Below are 18705 nucleotides of genomic sequence, written 5' to 3' on the forward strand. Positions count from 1 at the left end.
GTAACAAATGAGGCTCACCTGAGATGGGACTGGCCTTCCCTAGTCAGCACAACTCAGCACCCAGCAACAAGGTCTCCATAGCAACCACAGGATGCTTACAGAACCTTGCAATCTGTATGGACTTTTGGTAACTCCGTCCCCAGTCATCCCTCTGCACCTTCCAGATGAGTATTTCACAGACAATGGCTCACACTTCTAATCTTAGCTATTCAGGAGGGTGAGTTCTGATGATCACAGCTCAAAGCCAGCTCAGGGAGGAAAATCTAGCCACATTCTTATTGTCAATAAACCAGTAAATAGCCAGAAGCAACTCAAATGGTAGAGTGCCAGCCTTGAGCAAAAAAAGCTAAAAGGCAGTGCCCAAGCCTTGAATTCAAGCCTCAGTAGCAAAAACAAACAAAAAGCAGGAACTCTGAATTGTCTTTCCCTTCAAAAAGTCTATGACCAATATTGCAAGGCCTGATATTCTGTTCCTTCAGTTTTTTAAGTTCACACACACACACACACACACACACACACACACACACACACACACACATTCACACACAGCTTGCATACAAATCCCCACATCCCCACGTACCTTGTCCATTCCTCCATCTGCTCAGCCTGTCACTCCTCCAAAGCTAGGCACCCTCCTCAACATGCCATATTGTCTGTCTGTTTGAACAACAAGGCATAAGCAAACAAAAAGGTCTTTCTCTGATAAAAAAAAAAAAAATCAAACACTGAGAGGCTCTTAGAGAAAGTCACTAGAATACATCTATGGAACCAAACTTCCACATAGTAGGCCAGGAAGAAAGAGGCAGCAATGGGAAGCCCAAAGTCAAAGCCCAAGATGAACAACACAAAGTGCCCCGATGTGTTTGTGTTTTGGACCTTCAATACTGTATCAGTATCTTCAAGTTGAGTGTTTTCTTCAGTATTATAGAGTCTTCATCAAATCAATCAGTGCTGCATATATTGTTAAAGAGGATTGTGTTAGCGGGTCTGTTTCTTACAAAGAGGGAAAGGATGAAATATGGCTGCCAGACATCCAGGTAGAGAAGGGGCCACCAATACCAGCCCTCCAGGAAATTTGAAAAAGCTACTAAGCTCACACCCAAGAATTAATTAGAAACAAACATGGCAAGCCGGGTGCTGATGGCTCATATGTGCAATCAATCCTAGCTACTCAGGAGGCTAAGGATCAGGGTTCAAAGCCAGCCCAGGCAGGAAAAGTCCTTGAGACCCTTATCTCCAAAAACAAAGCCAGAAGCAGAGCTGTTGTTCAAGTGGTAGAGTACTAGCCTTGAGCAAGAAAGTTCATGGGGGGTTGGGAAGGTGGTTCAGTGGTAGAGTGCTTGACTCCCATGCATGAGGCCCTGGGTTTGATTCCTCAGCACCACATAAACAGAAAAAGTCAGAAGTGGGTAGAGTGCTGCCTTGAGCTGAAGAGCTGAGGGACAGCGCCCAGGCCCAGAGTTCAAGCCCCACAACCGACAACAACAAAAAAAAAAAGAAAAGAAAGTTCAGGGACAGCACCCAGGCCCCAAGTTGAAGCCTCAGAACTAGCGTGCACATGCGCGCGCGTGCGCGCGCACACACACACACACACACACACACACACACACACACACACACACACACACACACACACAGAGCAAATCTGGACATTTCCTGTACTGATGGCTAGGCAGAGTAGGAGGGGCAGGGAGCTGCTTTCTGGCAGGTACACACAGAAGACTGGACTTGATGCTGCAGCATCAAGCCCAGCAGATAGCTCAGCCCTCCTTGCTGTGGGCAGGAGGGGCTGGTAGGCCCTGGACTACCATGATGAAGACATGGGAAATGGCCCTGGGGCAGCTGTGCAGAGGGGCTCACAGCTTACCATCCTCAGGGCAATCTTGGGTCAGCCCTACTGGCCACCCATGAATGAGCCTGTTCTCTTCAACACGCAGCTTGGCTCCTAGTTGTGGCAGGTGACTCCATACAAGGGAATTCCAGTGAGAGCAGGAAAGTCTTGCAGGAGCTGAGGTGGCAGAACCTGCGGCTGAGCCCCACCCACAGCCTGGGACATTCCCACAGGGACCTTCCCAGAGGAGGGGAGGGAGGGGGAGAAAGGACCCCAGGAGAGCCAGGAATACCACCTGCACCGAGGCAGAAAACAAGTTCACACCTTGACCTGGGACAGGGGGCGGGGTCTGGGGTGGGCAGGTGCCCCTTAGGCTCTGGGAATTCCACTTCTGGGCACCTGGACACTTGTGGAGGAGAGAACTCACTCCCCCAAAAATTTCCATGGAACTTAATCAGCCTCAAAGCCAATAAAATCCTGGTGTGGTGTTTACGTAAGCGCTCCCAAGTCCCTGGACCTCGGCCAGGTCTCCCCAAGCCTGTGGCTCTGCCAGCTGTCAGCGGCAGGGGGCAGGGGCAGAGGCTCTGGGTTGCTCCTGCCCACCCAGCCATGCCACAGTCGCAGGGGAGAAAGTCAATGAATCATTGAAATGCACCTCCTATAAAGCGAATATAAATGTTTATTAAGAAATTATAGGAACCGGGTCAGGCTTTTTGGTATCTTAGTCATACTAGCTAATTAAAAAAAAATCATCAAAATAGAAACCCATCCTGGAAACTTGAGACAATGAGAACTTCTCTCCCAAAGAGCACTTGGGAGCCGGGGGATCAGCTCGGTTGTCAGGGCAACCCAATGTTTACCTCTACTTCTGCTGTGTAGGAGGACCCCGATGGCGACCAACCAAGCCACCTCCTCCTAATACCCCACGGGACGGGTGCCAGGGTGTCCCCTGAGGGCGGAAGGAGGAAGCCACAGCCTCCCTCACCACAGGCTGAGTTGCCTAATGACACAAAGGAGAGGAGCCTTCTTCTTCCCTCCTCCAGCCCTCTTGCAGCCTCTCTCCTGGCTGGCTCATCCTGAAGGCTGGTTAGACAGCCCAGATTCACAGAACAAAGAGGAGAGAGTAAAGCCAGGCCAAACCCAGAGGCAGAGAGCCGAAGAGCGCAGGTCTCACACTCACCAGGCCAGGCAAGGACTCCACAGAGGCTGCTAGGCCTCAGTCTATGGAGGACAGGAGATGTAGGGAGCTGGGCTCCAGGGTTCCTCTTCCCTCTGAGCCTGAGCATACAGTGCTCCCCACTTTCCTTCTGGAGCTAGGAATCAGCCTTTCAGAGATGTGACCCCCGACCCCCCAAGGTTCATGGCACCAGGAACAGAAAACATTTGTGCTGTGCCTGCACCACCAGGCCAGACGTCTTGCCACTGGCTTCTGTCCAGAGACACCACTGTCCTGAGAGCTGGCTGCTTGGGTGACCACAGGCACAAGCTCGCACGCACGCACATTCATACTCACATGCACATGTGGGCACATAAACACACACATACACAAAAGTGCCTGTCCTTTTGAGACCTTGTACAGTGATAAATGTGCTCTTCATTCAGAGCGAGGAGAAAAATCAGACAGAGGTAAGTCAAGATTGTAGCTTTCCAAAAAGCTCCAAGAAAGTGAACATAAAAGACTGGCATAACAAGGCACTGATGGTTCACGCCTGTAATCCTAGCCACGCAGGAGGCTGAGATCTGAGGATCATGGTTTGAAGCCAGCCTGGGCAAGAGCTGGTGCAACTTATCTGCAATTAACTACCAAAAAAAAAAAAAAAAAAAGAGCTAGAAGTAGAGCTATGCCTTGAGTGGTAGAGTGGCAACCTTGAGCAAAAAAGCTCAGGGACAGCACCCAGGCCCTGAATTCAAGCCCCAAGGCCAGCACACAAAAAAGACTGGCACCGTCTGTCCAAAGGAAAACACCCAGCCCATCCAGTAGATGCCAACCTGGTCTTGCAGGCCTTACAGTAATTCAAGACAACTACCCCTCTTCTTGCCCACGCAGCAGCGCCATGCCCGTGACAGAGAACACTCACAGACAGAACCCTCCCTCAGACAGCCACGCTGCACGCAAGGGACAGGACGTTTGAATCTCTCTGAGCAAGACCTCTGTGAGGAGAGGAACTTCGGGACACAATGACACAAGCCACAGTTGCCAGTGGGCAAACCAGGCAAGGCCGTGGGGGTGGGGAGGCAGGAGCAGCGGATTAGAAAAGCAGAGAGGCCGATTCTAAGGACCAAGATGGGTGGGGAGCATGCCAAAGGCTGCCACTTTAGCACATCTCACAAGGCTGAGGACTCTGTCATTAACTCACGTTGACCATCCCTTGCGTGTGAGGCCCGGGCCTGCCCTGCTGGCCTCTGCCAGAGGGGGCAGTCACACAAGTTTCTTCTCTGTTTCCCCCCCACCCCCCAATGTTAGGGGTGGGGAGGGGGGAGAGGGGATAGTGAAACTTGAACTCTGGATCTCCAATTCTTGCTTGGCTTGCTTATTTCACTCCTGATGCTCTACCACGTGAGCAAGGGCTCCAGTTCCAGCTTTCTACTGGTTAATTAGAGATAAGAGTCTCGTGCATTTGTCTGCATGGGCTGGCTTCCAATGGTGACCCCCAGATCTCATCTTCCTGAGTACTGAGGATTAAAGGTGTAAGCCACTAGGCACCCAATGTTTTGGACAACCTTCCTCTACTTGCTTTAACTTCTACCTTTAGCGCCAAACCAAGTTCCTTCTCTTCTTAACAAACACATACACATAACAGACTTGAGGACAGATGAAGAGACTGTGCAAAGGAAGGAATTTATAGGAGGACATTCCTGGCTTTATCGTAGGTCCTACAAGCATGCAGGTGTGGCCCAAGAAGAAGGACTTAAGCCTCCTTAGACCACTTACATACCTGGAAGATTTCCAGGAGGGACTGATGGTTGTCCCCCCTCCCCAACTCCACAGCCTAACTCCTCCCCCAGCAGGCATTCTAGCCCCTAAGAACCTTGATCTGTCCCTGAATCCTCTGAGTATGTCGCCATGTTCACAGACTGTCCTATGGGAGAAAGGCTGGAACACAGAAGGTTGACACCCCTGTCAACCCTCCCAAAAGGAGTGAGGAGGCTACCTCTTGCCACTGGCCAGTCTACTTTATCATCAATACGCTGTCTCCTTCCTCATCTGAGCTGTAGACCTGGGTGGGGGACAGGGTGAGCTCGTAACACTCTATCCATTGCCACACTTCTTTAAACTGGCCTGTGCTCACAGGAGACTGGCATATGCCAGAGGTCCATCTTCAGATGCCCCCTTAAGACAGGAACACACAGACACTGAGCTCTTCAGTGAATGGCTTGTTTTTTCCTCCTAATGCTGGGGATCAAACTCAGAACACCCCTACCCTACCGTGCTACTCAAGCAATCTCCCATTAAGCCACACACACACACACACACCACCACCACCACCACCACCACCACCACCACCACCACCACCACCACCACCACCACCAAGCTCAAGGGAGGGTCTCTAAACTCAGGCCCCATGTCTTGCACAGCTCTTTCATGATGCACCCTGGGCTCCAGCTCCAAGGAGGTGAGTCTGTATGCCCTGTGCCCCAGGGACAAGGGTCACGCACCCATGGGGAGCAGGCCACACCCCTGTGGCAGCCACACAGGGACATTTAATCTGAGGTATCAAGCCTCTAAGCTTTTCCAAGCAGGTCACCTTGGGACAGACTGGCTCATGGCCACAGAGTGTGGCCAAGTTCCTGGTTAGCAAGTGTTTTTGTATGATGAACTTCAAAAAAAAAAGGAGAATAATAAACAGACCACCTCACCACCACCAAAAAAATATGGAAAAGTACCCTCCGTCTGGTTGTCCATGACAGTGTAGATAAGAAGAAAGAACTTGTTAAGGCTGTGCTTCTGGCCCTTGGTGCCATACTGTGCCCCACTTAGCCCAACACACATACACACACACACACACACACACACACACACACACACACACACACACACACACACACACACACACTACCCAACAGCAAATGGTGCTCATGGTCCTGAGCTAGGAGGGGAACCTACACAGGGTAGAGACACAAGAGTCAGACCATTTACAAGCAGCAAGGGAATTGAGGATTGGGGGTAGGGCAAATGAGGAGCAGCTTTGTCACAGCTCTCATTCCAACTGAGGGAACCCCAGGCCTCCCCCAAAGAACCTGACTCACACACAGCTGGTCCGCACAGTTGCTAGGGGTGTGGGCAGACCCTAAGAACTGAAACAGAACTAGAAATCAGAGGATGCAACCAGCCGCCATGTTGTAGGTCTGGATGACACCCTGTTATTTACGTATGTAAATGAAACATGCATAGTTAAATCAACTTATTTGTGTATTGCGCACATGCCTGGGTACGGCACACGTATGTATATACGTGTGTGTGTGTGTGTGTGTGTGTGTGTGTGTGTGTGTGTGTGTGTGTGTGTCCCCAAAGGGCAGAGTGTTTGCTTGGGTGAACATTTCTATCTTCTAACACCAGCCTACTGTCCAATTCCTGCCAACTCCTGCCAACAAGAGTTAAGAAGCCAGCGTTCACGCCTCCATTATACTATGTAACAGGAGTGGCCAAAGCCTTCTAAAGTTGGCACCTCCCACGCTGGGGACTGTGTGGCAGCTGTCTCCGGCACCCCAATCCTGGTCACAGGGCATAGAGCCTGCTTCTGAACCACCAAGCGGAGGGAAATTGATTCTCACATTAACAGGAAGCCGATTTCTCAAGAAAATAACCCCATTTGTGGCCGTGGAAGGAAAAGAAAAACAGCCTCAGGTGTGTGGGCTCAGACCAGTACTCAATTTTTCATAAGAGCCTGGGAGAGATTCACCAGGACCTGAAGGGCATCGGCGGCAGTAGCTCTGTCCAGGCTGACCAAGAACAACTACCCATGAGCTAGCTCTAAATGAAACATCTTCAAAGTAAAATGAAGGTATCTTTTTTGTTTAGGGGAGAGCATGCCTAAGCCCTCCCCCCAAGTTGTCCTTTGATTGTAAAAGATTTCTAACACAGCATCTCAAAACCCCAACACATCCAGCCAATGAAGTTGGAAAATGAAACAAAAACCAACCAGGGGCATACAAGTGGGCGACTACATAAAGATGGCCGGTGTGCATGCCTGCCCTAGCACAATGCATTATTATCAAGAGGAAAATGTCCCACGAGCAGGGACACACCACTCTGGCTCTGAATCCAGCAAGGGGTCAAATTCACCTTGTGGGACCCCCTACTGCAGCTATAGCTGGAGTGCACCCAACATCGCTTGTGACATTTGACCGGAGAGTGTAAGCTGCAGCTCTACAGCCATCAGATCCATGCAGACTGTAGCAGCGTCTTCAGGACAACCGGCCTCCAGCCTTCAAGTATCAACCTAACAGATGACTCAAAGATGCCCATTATAGACTAGAGGAAACCATAGAGACGGGACAACCAGATGCAATGTGTGATTAACCAGACCCGGGATGTAACATTCAGAGAGTCACTAGGGAAAACTGGACAGAGACTACTACATCATACCTAATATTTAAAGACAGAAGAAGGCCCCGTACCAGTATGCCTGAAATTCTAGCTATTCAGCAGGCCAAGATCTAAGGAATATTAGTTCAAAGCCAGCTGGGACAGACAAATCTGAAGGACTCTTAATCTCCAACTAACCAGCAAAAACCTGAAGTGGAGGTGTGGCTCAAGGGAGAGTTACCATTCTTGAACAAAAAGCTAAGGGACAGTGTCCAGGTCCTGAGTTCCAAGTCCAATGACCAGCACAGAGAGAGAGAGAGAGAGAGAGAGAGAGAGAGAGAGAGAGAGAGAGAGAGAGAGAGAGAGAGAGAGAGAGAGAGAGGAGGAAGTGAAGGGGAGGGGAAAGAGGAGAGGGAGAAGGGAAAGGGAATCTAGGCGAGGAATGGATGTACTATAGTAATAGTCTACTATACTACAATGTGGAGCAACATGCAGCCCTCTTAATACCAGGAGAACCTGGCTCAATGTGCCACCTGGTCGGAACGCAGATTCAGAGAGGAGGGTGGCAAAGAGTACAACTTGGGTCCATCCAAACTGAGCATGGCTGCTTAGGTGCAAACTTTCCTCCACCGTCCTTTGCTGTGAGACCTGGGTCACGCTCCTGACCCCGATGAGCCTTCGGTACCTTATGTGAGAATTCATTATTTAACAGTAGCGCTGACATGGAAGCCCAGCTTGGGCGACCTAGCAAGACCCTGTCTCAAAATGGAGGGGGTGGAGGGAGGCCTGGGGATGGAGGTAGAAAGTGTGCCTAGCAGACATAAAATTCCATCTTCACGTCTCAGTACTGAAGAAAACAAAGTGCAGAGAAGATAACCACGGGGGCCTATCTCCTGCGTTCCCTTTTGCAGATTAAATAACCCTGTATAAACTAATGCCAGGCCCCTCGCACGCAGTCTGGAGGTCTTAGATATGGTTGAGAGCTGAGTGTTTTTATTTTAAGAAACATTTTAACTGCCTTCTTAAGCACTTTACAGTGCTGGTATCTCACTATCGCCATTAGGAGGCTCAGGACTGCAGGAGGAGAACGCCAAGCCTCTCCACAAATGCCCCAAGCCTGTCCCTCAGGAACATATTTAAAGGTGCACTATGCATGCATGCATGCACGCGCGCGTGCACGCACACACACACACACATACCCCAATGCATATTAGTGACTGAGCCTGACTGATTCCTCCACACCTTTAGAATATGGGTATTCCACCCAACTCTCTAGGAATTGCTTCACCCCCAAGAACCGGATGAAACAGGATGCAAAGTGCATATGAAACAAAAGCAAACACGAGGGAGGGGGCCAAGAGTCTGCCTCAGCTCATGTGGTGGGTGGACTCCCAGGTACTTACTTCTCTGAAGGACTGGAGATCTCCTCTTTGGCCCAGATTCCAGGCCTCTGGGTGAGTGAGGGCTCAGACCTATTGCCTTGCCACCAGGAGGGCAGCCTGCAGCCAGGGAGGGAAGAGGGACCTGGTACTACCCCAGCCCCCTGCCCTTGGAATGGGGCCCAAGAGTGGAGGAATCACTTAGTGCTCCCAGACTCCGGCAAGCTTCAGCTAAGCACAGGCAGGACAGACTGCCCTGCACACAGGATCAGTGGTTTGCAGAGTGTTGTTACAAATGGTCCCAATACGGACCCTGATTCTAAGTGCAAAAGGAGAAGTTAAAAACTTTTTTTAAATCTTTACTTATTTACTTATTTTTTTGTCAAGGTGATGCACAGAGGGATTACAGTTACATAAGTAATGAGCACAGTTCTTGTCAAGTTTGTTACCCCTTCCCTCGTTTTTCTTCAACTTTCCTTCCCCCTCCAATGCCCCCCCCCCAAGTTGTACAGATCATTTCCAACACATTGTCTTGTGAATATCACTGTTGCATTCATTCCCCCTTGTCCTTTGTCTCACCATTCTGTTGGTCCCCTTCCCTTCCCTAATTCAGATAAATGTATATGCAATGCCAGAGTGCCAAAGTAAAAACTTTTTTACAAGTCAAGAGGGCAGAATGGAGGACATTGTTCAGGGGGCTAGAGCTCCTTCTTAGTAAGCTCAAGACCCTTGGTTCAAAACTTCAGTACTGAGGGAGGGACTGGGAGAAAGAGAGGGAAAAGAAGACACCTTACAAAAGGAAATGTACTCATTACCTGACTTGTGTAACTCTAATCCCTGGTACATCACCTCTATAATAACAGTAAATTAAAAAAAAAAAAACTCCAGTACTTCTTGGTATGCTGGCTTATACCTATAATCCCAACTACTCAGGAGGCAGAAAGAGAAAGGATTGTAGTTAAAGGCCAATCTGGGCAAAAAGTTATTGAAACACAATCTCACTCAATAAAGCTGGGCCAGGAGGTATATGCCTGCTATCCTATCTACCCAGAAGGTATAAACAGGAGAATTACAGTCCAGGGCATTCTATACAAAATCACAAGATTCTATTCAAAATGACTAAAGCTAAAAGGGCTGAGAGTATAGTTTAAGTGGTAGAGTGCGTGCCAAGCAAGCTTGAGGCCCTACTCTAATCCTAGTATTCTCTCTCTCTCTCTCTCTCTCTCTCACACACACACACACACACACACACACACACACACACACACAAGTCAGAGGAGACAGTGAGTCTCTCCCTCAGTACAGGAGAGGATCAAGAACTGCTGCATGTAATCTAATCATACTACCAGGTTTCCATCCTACAGGAACACCAACTCCCATGTACCAAGTCAGACACACAACAGTGTCACCTGAGTCCAGCAATATGGCTGCCCTTTCAATACACAACTGGAGGTTACACAAGTTACAGTCTAACCAAAACACTATCCACACCTTGGAACACTGCACAGCCATGAAAAAGAATAAAGCTGTCTCCTCTAAGCAAAGGCAGCAAACAGAAAGCTGTAGTGGCATCTATGTGCTGGGAGCCTACTCATGCATTTTTTAAATGTCTCCGTGGACGCACAGGCATGCGTGCACGTGAATCAGGTCTGAAAAAACGGGGCGCAGGCGCAGAGTAGTGATAGTTAGCCAGGGAGGGCACCTGCAAGCATTCTGCTCACAGCCTTCTGCATGGATGGGTTTCACGAGGAGGCAGCCTGGTGAGAAACAGTGCAGGGGGAGGAGCTGCTGGCCTGGCCGTGTCCCTAGACCTGTGCTGGGCATCCAGGAACCTGGCTTTGCTTTCTGATTGGCTGCCTTCCTAGGTGGCTGTATCACAGGCTACCTGAGCAAGAAGGGCCACAGGAAACATGTCAGCATAACCTCGCCCATATTATCACAGGAAATGGCTAACAAGAATGGTCTTCCTCTGCCATCTTAGTTACCCAGAAGGTACAAACTGGAGGATCACAGTCTGGGCCAGTCAGTACAAAAATACAAGATTCCACAATCAACAGGAGGCTCTCTAACCTCACTCAAGAGTCTGCAGAAGTGCGTCCACCTTTCTCTGGAAGCTTACAGAGATGATACGGCTCCCTGTACCTCAAGGGAAACGATACTGCATCATGCTGAAAACAGTTCTTTGTGGGAACAAATAGGGGAGAACGTAGTCATGGTGTATCTGACCATTTCACTGAGGGCCACCAAACCCCGACATTCCCCAAGATAAACCTGGAATCTCTGGAGGTCCTCAAATTTCCATATGCAATCCCCCCTACCCTCCCTCAAAATGTCCACCTACCTGATCCTACTACTCCCTAAAGCCAGGCTTAGTGTATTTCCCAAGTCTGGGCTGAGAAGTTCCTGTTAAACAAACAAGTGGCTTAAGCTGTAATGTTTATTTCATTGTTTTATTGCGCATTTGCCCTAACACCAACAATTACGGAAATGTGACAGGGCAATCAGGCACCCAATGACTACTAGGGGAGTGGGAGGGACCATTAGTGCTAAGACACAGCTCTTGGCTAGCAGCTGTCCCTGGAGTTGGGGGGGGGGGAGGAAGGAGACCAGAGAGACAGCCCTGGCCTGGGGACCCCTGCACTCCTCAAAGGGTTTTCACTCGCGGGGCCTCATTTGTCCCAGATACTTGCGCAGTGGTCAGGGGTGATATCACCTGGCAGCAGAGTGGTCTGGGAGCCAGTCCTGGTCACCGAGGTCACCAGTCCTGCTGACTCCCTTGCTTGCTAAAGTGGTTTTAATATTTATTCACAGACAGACAGACAGACAGACAGACGGATGGACACACACACATACATGCCACAACATCGCCATGGTTCCTCGGGGAGGGTGGAGGAGAAAAGTGTGGCCATGACCTCAACCAAGGCCTGCCGAGAGCCGGACCCTCAGAACACTTCGAAGGCCCACAAACCACACACCACAGCCACCTCAGAGCCAGGTCTGTAGGGAAGTGGGCGTCTCGGGTCATTTCCTGGGGCCAGCCTGGCCGGCTTGTCCCTTTTCCTCTCCCCGCCCCCCCCCAGCCCTGCTCCTTGGGAAGGCCTGTGACTTGAGCTCTGCGCCTCCGGGCAGGAGCTGGAATTGGGCTTCCCAGAACAGCCCGGGACCACGGGGCAGAACCTGACACCCCGGGGAAACAGGTGCTCGGGATGCCCTACGGGTAGCACGCAGAAGGCAGTTCCCAGCTCCAGGCGAGGATTCCGGGTAGCGATCGGCACCCGGGGGCCTAGAGAAGTCGGCGATCTTCCCACCCGGGCTCCCCCGAGGCCGCGCCGCCGGCCTCCGCCCGGGAGGCGGGGCCCCCTCGGGTCCTCGCACACCTGGAGGGCGGAGCGCATTCCCGGCCCCAGGGAGCGAGCTGGAGGCTGCGCTCGACGTGGCTCCCATCTTCTGCCTGCCTGGGGTTTCCTTTCCCCCGGGGTGGGCTGCATCGCACCCCGACGGCAGGAGAAGCGCACCGAGTCTCCCCAGCACCCCATTCCTCCAGGCTAGGGGCGGAGGCTTTTTCGGGGCCAGCCGAGCCCGAGAGGGCGAGCGAACCAATCAGGAAGATCGCCCCGGCCCGCCCCGCCCCACGACGGCCCGGCCCCGCCCCGCCCCGCGCCCAACTCCCCCGCAGTTCACCCCGTCGGCTCCCCGGTTGCTGTCGGGTGGGAAGCCGCCTGCAAACAGGCCGCGGAAAGGGTTTCCCAACCGCCGAGCTCCCCCGCCCAGCAGCGCAGGCCGCCCGCCAGGCGCCCCGGGCGGGCCGCAGCCCAGCCCCGCGGGGCCCCCCTCCCCAGGACGCTCGAGGGTCCCCCAGGTTAGGGACCTGGCTGCGCCCCACCTCCACCGTGCGTCACACCCACCCGGCGGCCGAACCTGCCCTCTTCCCCGGCCGGGCCTTCTCTCCCCCGCAACCCCATCACCTGCCACGTGGTGCGGGCGGCGGCTGCGGGAGGGGGGTGCTGGGACCCCGGGGGGGGGGAAGGTCGGCCACCCACCGAGGGAAAAGTTAATTCCCAGAACCGCCGGCCTCGGCCACCTGCAGTTTCACAAGTACGGCGAGAAAAGGGCCTTGGGCTCCGGGGTCGGGAAGGCTTCGGTTTCGGGTTCTGCTTTTGACTCAGCGTGCGCGCAGGTTACCCACGGGAAGGCCCAACACCCCCCCCTCCCCGATCACAAGGTAACGGTATCCTGCGTGCGGGCCGCGAACCTGCCTCCTCCACGCGCCGAGCCGGGGGGGGGGGTCAAGGGACGTGGAGTATTCCTTTTAAACCCAGAGGCGGGAGGAGAGCTGCCGTCGATTAAACGTGTGCATCTTTGGGTCCAAACAAAACCAAAATAAACCGGGGGAGGGAGAGTGGGAGAGGAACTTACACAGAAGCGTGGACCAGGCGCGCGCAAGCGCTCAGGGCCGCCCTGAGGGGCGTGGGGGGGCGTCCGTGGATTAGAGGGGGCGGGATGCCCAGCCCTGGGGCAGGTGCCCTGGGCGGCTCCCATCCAGCCCTCCCCACCCCACCCCCGGGGCAGGTGAGGGGTGGACCCCGGGGAGAGGGCGGTGGAGACCTAGGGGTATTGGGTGAGGCCGCTCCTAGGCCTGGAAAGCGCTGCTGGCCCGAGGAGCCCCCGCCACGCCGGGCGCGCCCCCGCCGGCCGGATGGGCGGGGGCTCCTACAAAGAGCCGCAGGCGGGGACCTGGGGTGTGAGTGTGTGTGTGTGTGTGTGTGTGTGTGTGTGTGTAAGGGGGGGGCCGGGGCTGCCCCCCGCGTCGGCCAGCGCCGCCGCAGGCTCTGGTTACGACAAATTAAACCTTAGAGCGCTGGAAAAATTACAGGAAGAGGAGAGCGAAGAATGTGCCGAGTGGCTGAAGGGGAGCCCTGTCCCCGCGTGAACTTCGCCCGCCGCGCGCCGGGGCCGGCCCCGCCTCTCTCCTCCCCTCCCCGGCGGCGCGCGCCCGGTGGGCGGGGGAGGGGAGGGCGAGGAACCCGGCGTAGAGAGATCGGCCACCCCCGGGTGGCGGGGCTCCCGGGCAGTCCCCCCCCTCCTCTACCCTCACCACGAGGGACGCCTGCAGCCCCCCCCACCCAGTCCAAGCGCACCTGCCCTGGCCACCTCTACTCCCCACCCCGAGTCTGGGCGGGGTGTACGCCCCCCCCCCGGCCCGGATGACGACATCCACCCCCGCGGCCCCGCCCGAGCGCGCCCGAGAGGGGGCGTGCCCGGCGGGGGCGCGGTCGCCCGGCGGGCGCCGACTCCGAGAAACCCGGACCCGCCTCACGCGGCGGCAACCAGGCCGACCGCCTCTCGGAAAACCATGCGGGGTGGAGGGTGGGAAGGAAGGGGCCAGGCCCCGATCGCCCACCGCCCGACCTTGCCCCGCGTCCGGGCCTCCCACCCCCGTGCCCGGCGGGCAGCGCCGGGGGCGTGGCCGGGCGGCTCGCGCAGTCCCCGGCCGGCGCGCTCGGGGCGCCGGGGCTGCCCCACTGACCTGTGTGAGTTCTCAGGTGCGCCTTGAGGTGCGAGGATTTCCCGTAAACTTTCTCGCAGCCCGCGTAGTGGCACTTGTGCTTTCTCTGCGGGGACTCGAGATCGGCGCGACTCCGGCCCCGCCGACCCCTTTGTCTGAGGCCGGGCTCGCCGCTCCCCGCAGGTCCCGGCTCCGGCTCCAACCCCGCCTCGGGCTCGGGCTCGCTCCACGCGGGGCTGGGGGGCGCGGCCGCCGCGGCGCCTTCTCCGCCGGGGGAAGCGGGCTCCGGGATTGGGGGTGGCGCGGGGGGTGCCGGCGGGAGACGGCAGGGGGTCCTCGCCTTCCGGGCGGCGGCGCCTTCTCTGCGTTCCGCCGGGGCGGGCGCGGGCGCTTGCTGGTTGAGGTCCGCTAGGATCCGCGCCACCACGAAGAGCGAGGCGCTGTCCTTGCCGTCGCGGCGCTCCTCGACGCGGGGCAGGGTGGGGGCGGCGGCGGCGGCCGCCGCGCCCTCGGGCCGGGGCTCCGATCCTTCCCGTGGCCCGTGCACGACCGCGCGGCTGGACATGGACACCAGGCACTCGGCGGCGAAGTGGTCCACATAGGCGGCGGCTGCCATGCTGCGGGCTCCGACCGGCGGGCGGGAGGGCGACAGTGCTGGTCGCTGCGAGTCGTCAGCGGCGCATCCGCACCCACGGCCTCCGGAGAGCGGGCGGGGGGCGGGGGCGCGGCGCGCCCTCTCCTCGGGCTGGGCTGGGCTAGGCTGGGCGCGCAGCCGCTTCTGCCGTCACCGGCGCGGCTCCGCGTCCGCGAGGCGCCCGCCCGGCCGGGCACCGGAGAGTGAGCGCATGGAGGGGAGGGTGGGGGCGGAAAGAAGGGAAACGAGGACGAAGTAGGAGGTAAGGGGGGGGCGGATCTCTGCGCGGCTTCGGGGCCGGCCTGTCCTAAGGATGTCGGGTGGCGACGTTCAGGACGATCGCGTCAAGTCGCGGCCTCAGCTTCCCCCCGCGCATTGTGGCAGGCGGGATAGCCTCCGTGCGCGCCGCGGCTCGGTGTGGGCGGCCCGACCCCGGGGGTGGGCGTGGCCGGGGCCACATCTGGACCCGACGTCAGCCCCCAGCCACATCCTGGCGGCGCAGGTTACAAGCGGCGGCAGCGGCCGCCCGGAGCAGCGCGCGCGAAGGGGGCGGGGAACCTGGAGCGCGCACCAGAGTCTGACCGGTCGCGCGCTCGTGCTTGGGAGGACGGCGGGGGCGTGGTCGAGGGCCCCCGGGCGGATACCATTGGTCCGTGAGTACTCAGTCAGGCCAATCCGAGCCTCCAAAGGGGCCGTGGGTCCTGAACGCGCCAATAGGCGTGTCCCTTAGGCCGGCGGGAGGCGGGGCGGAAATTGGAGCTGGGCGCGGAACACGCTGACGCACGACGTTCGAGGGTGGCGGGTCCGGGGTGTAGCCGCGCCCCAGACGTCGCCTGTAGCTCCCGCAGCGGGAACCCCGCCGGGCTTTTCCCTGCCAGCGCTTTTGTGCCCGGAGCCCCGCGGCCGAGGGGGCTCGCACGGGAGGGCACCCTTTTGTCCCTCCGGCCCCGCCCGCGAGGGGCTCGGGCGGGCGAGGAGGCGTGTCTGCTCCAGCCGTTCGCCCGGCCGCCGGCCTCGCCCAGGGGCGGAACTCACTCGGGCCGCGCCGCGCCCCACCGCTGCCGGGTTCCCGGGTGGCGGCGCCCGGAGCCCGGGGCAGCTGGCCGTCTCCACGCTCTCTTCAATGCCGGTCACCGGGCATCGACGCTGCCCGGGCAGGAAGAGAGAGATCACGATTGGGACTGGGCTGCTTCCCAGGTCACGATCGGGGGCGCTTCCCACCCCCACCCCGACTTGTCTTGGGGAGGCCAAGGATCTAGGGCACGGCCACACTGCCCTTGAAGTCGGGTCACCCCCGGAGCAGGCCCGGCCTCCGGGCTGGCGGCTAACCTGGCCGCCCGGGTGACGTGCCCGACCGTGGCATGTGCTTGCAGGAGTGAACTACGTGCCGAGGCGGCGGGCCGCCACCGTGCAGGGAACGCGGGGCCCCTTCCTCCCCCCCCCCCAACCCCACCCCACCTCCTCCCGCCCCAGGCCGGCTGCCAACTTCTCCAGGCTGCCCCTCTCCCACCGCCACCGGGGGAGGCTTCAAAAGCCACCAGCTGCGAGGACCCCGCCCACAGCGCCCCACCCATCCACTGTCTGGGCCTCTCTCCCTTTAGGAAATGCTGGGCTGCGCCTCCCCGGCGGCCTCCCTGTCCGGGCCTGGCCAACGTGCCCTACACACACCACGCTCTTCCACGCTCTTTTCTGGGACCTGGCCTTCAGCAAGGAGTCGGATGCATGCTGAACTTCTTTCTTGGGACCCGAATTTAGCACACACACAAACAGCGTTGCCCTTTGGGGATTCCTGTGGCTGGTGACCCAGTGATTCAGTCACCCTGGTCTGCATGCAGCCTCTGGTTCATGTATTGTGTTCGCAGGATCTTGAAACAAGCCAACGGAGATGAAAACGAGAAAATAATGTTCACACACATACACCTCAGGCATTGTACCCCTAGGGGACCACAAGGGAGGAGTCTTCTTGCTGTTACAGAATTAGGAGCTTAAATTCTCTTCGAATTAATTTGGAGCCTAAGTAATAGAAAAAGAAAGAAAGAAAAAAAAAAAAAACCTTGAACTTCCAGGTAACTAAGGGCTGGAAACTGAGCCATTTGGAGGTTTGCATGTTATGTTGAATTGCAAACTTAGACATCAACATTTGGATATTTGTAACTGATACACTAAATTCTCTTAACAGTTTGAGTTGCTGACTTTACAAGAGACAACAGAGTTGACTGAGTTGGGTCGAGACCTGGAGAAGGGTCTCTCTCTACTTGGCAGAAAGCAGTCATCTTTCTTCCAGACAGATTGTGTTGATGACATTTAAGAGTCTTGTGTCCTGACCAAGTGATGATTCAGAATGTTCCTCTGTTTCTACCACATGCCGCAATCAGTCGCTTCTTCATTAGGAAGGAGCTGGCCCTACACTGCCTTACCAGCCACACATTTCTTCCCTGCCCCTGAGAAGTCTTCTGCCAGGAAAGATAACACTGAACCCAGACTGGGAATGTGGCTCAGTGGTAGAGAGCTTGCCTAGCATGCATGAAGCCCCAGGTTCGATTCCTTAGTACCACATACACAGAAAAAGCTAGAGATGGTGCTGTGGCTCAAATGGAAAAGAGTGCTAGCCTTGAGCAAAAAGAAACTCAGGGACAGTGTCCAGGCCCTGAGTTCAAGCCCCAGGACTGGGAAAATTTAAAAAAAAAAAAAAAAAGATCAATCTTCCTACTACCATAGAGCAACCCACAATGGATTGCAGTGGTAGTCCTTGGGTTCCTATAGCATGAGCTACTGCTCTGGGGGGTGACCACCTGGGTCAAGGGACCTCTGCAACTGATCTGCTCCTGTCCAAGGGTTCCCCCACGTTTCGGCTGCCTGTGACATTCTGAATAGGAAACTAAGCCTAGGGAACTCAGCCTGGGGGCTGGACATGTAGCTCAAGTGGTAAAGCTTTGGCTTTGCAAGCACAAGACTCTTTTGAGTTCAATTCCCCAGTACCTCCAACAAAACAAACCTCAGCCCATTGGCTGGCTGCTCAGTAATCTACTCACCAGGGAATTTGAGGGTTATAGGACCCTTGGGCTTCTAACCAGATGGAAATGTCTTCAAGATTCAGCATAGTTCATCAGAGAACATCTCCCTAGTTGCTACTGGTCCATGCTTTCCTTGCTACCTGGGATTTGATGTAGATAGGAGAGTTAGTGCATCAAATTTCAGATGGAAAGAACAGAAGCAAACCACAGCAGGAACAAGAAGATCAAGATGTATCTAGGTAGTAAAGAGAATAAAAACCTTATAGATGGCTGAGATGTCTGTGTGGTGATGGATGGACAGCATGCTTTGACTTTTAACTTCCTTTTGGAGCCTCTGAAACATTGGTTAAAAGGCAGAAATCCACAAGGATGGAGAGAGCAAGAAAGACAAAAATCACATACTAAAATGCTTAGCACACCTGAGAAAATGAAGTCCTGAGTTAGGCAGGGAAAAAACTCCCCCTAGAAGGTTCATGAATAAATAGGTTTCAGGGTGCCAGGGAGCCAAGAGACTGTAGGAGGTTTGCTGGGGGGAGGGGTATAGAGATCAATCTAATCCCAAAGGGAACACCACCAAAATATTCTGATATCTGGAATTCTCCAGATAAACAGCCATATCACTCTAAGGAGAAGGCCACATGGTACATGGTGTCATGCACATCAGTCTAAGAGTCCTTTCCAGGCAAATAGGAGTGGGCAGCCAGAGATGATCGAACAGCTCAGGAAAGCCTGTGTCATGGAATACAAAGCCATGATAGATTTTTTTAAAAGCAATTTGGAGGAAAGGGACCATTTTAGGGAAGTAAAATCAACA

The 18705-nt window shown here is 55.3% G+C and overlaps 1 protein-coding gene across 1 annotated transcript in view; it reads right to left on the reverse strand.

The window, feature by feature from the left end:
- The window catches only part of Klf13 (KLF transcription factor 13), a 45937-nt gene extending 30536 nt beyond the window's left edge, over positions 1–15401 (reverse strand). Inside the window, exon 1 of the mRNA XM_070043100.1 lies at positions 14265–15401. Within this exon, the coding sequence (XP_069899201.1) occupies positions 14265–14859 (595 nt within the window). The 5' untranslated portion in view covers positions 14860–15401. The remainder of the gene's footprint in view (positions 1–14264) is intronic.
- Between the last annotated feature and the right edge of the window lie 3304 nt (positions 15402–18705).

The sequence above is a fragment of the Dipodomys merriami genome, unplaced genomic scaffold (assembly GCF_024711535.1).
Source record: "Dipodomys merriami isolate MVZ:Mamm:240054 unplaced genomic scaffold, mDipMer1.0.p SCAF_33, whole genome shotgun sequence".
Classification (NCBI taxonomy): domain Eukaryota; kingdom Metazoa; phylum Chordata; class Mammalia; order Rodentia; family Heteromyidae; genus Dipodomys; species Dipodomys merriami.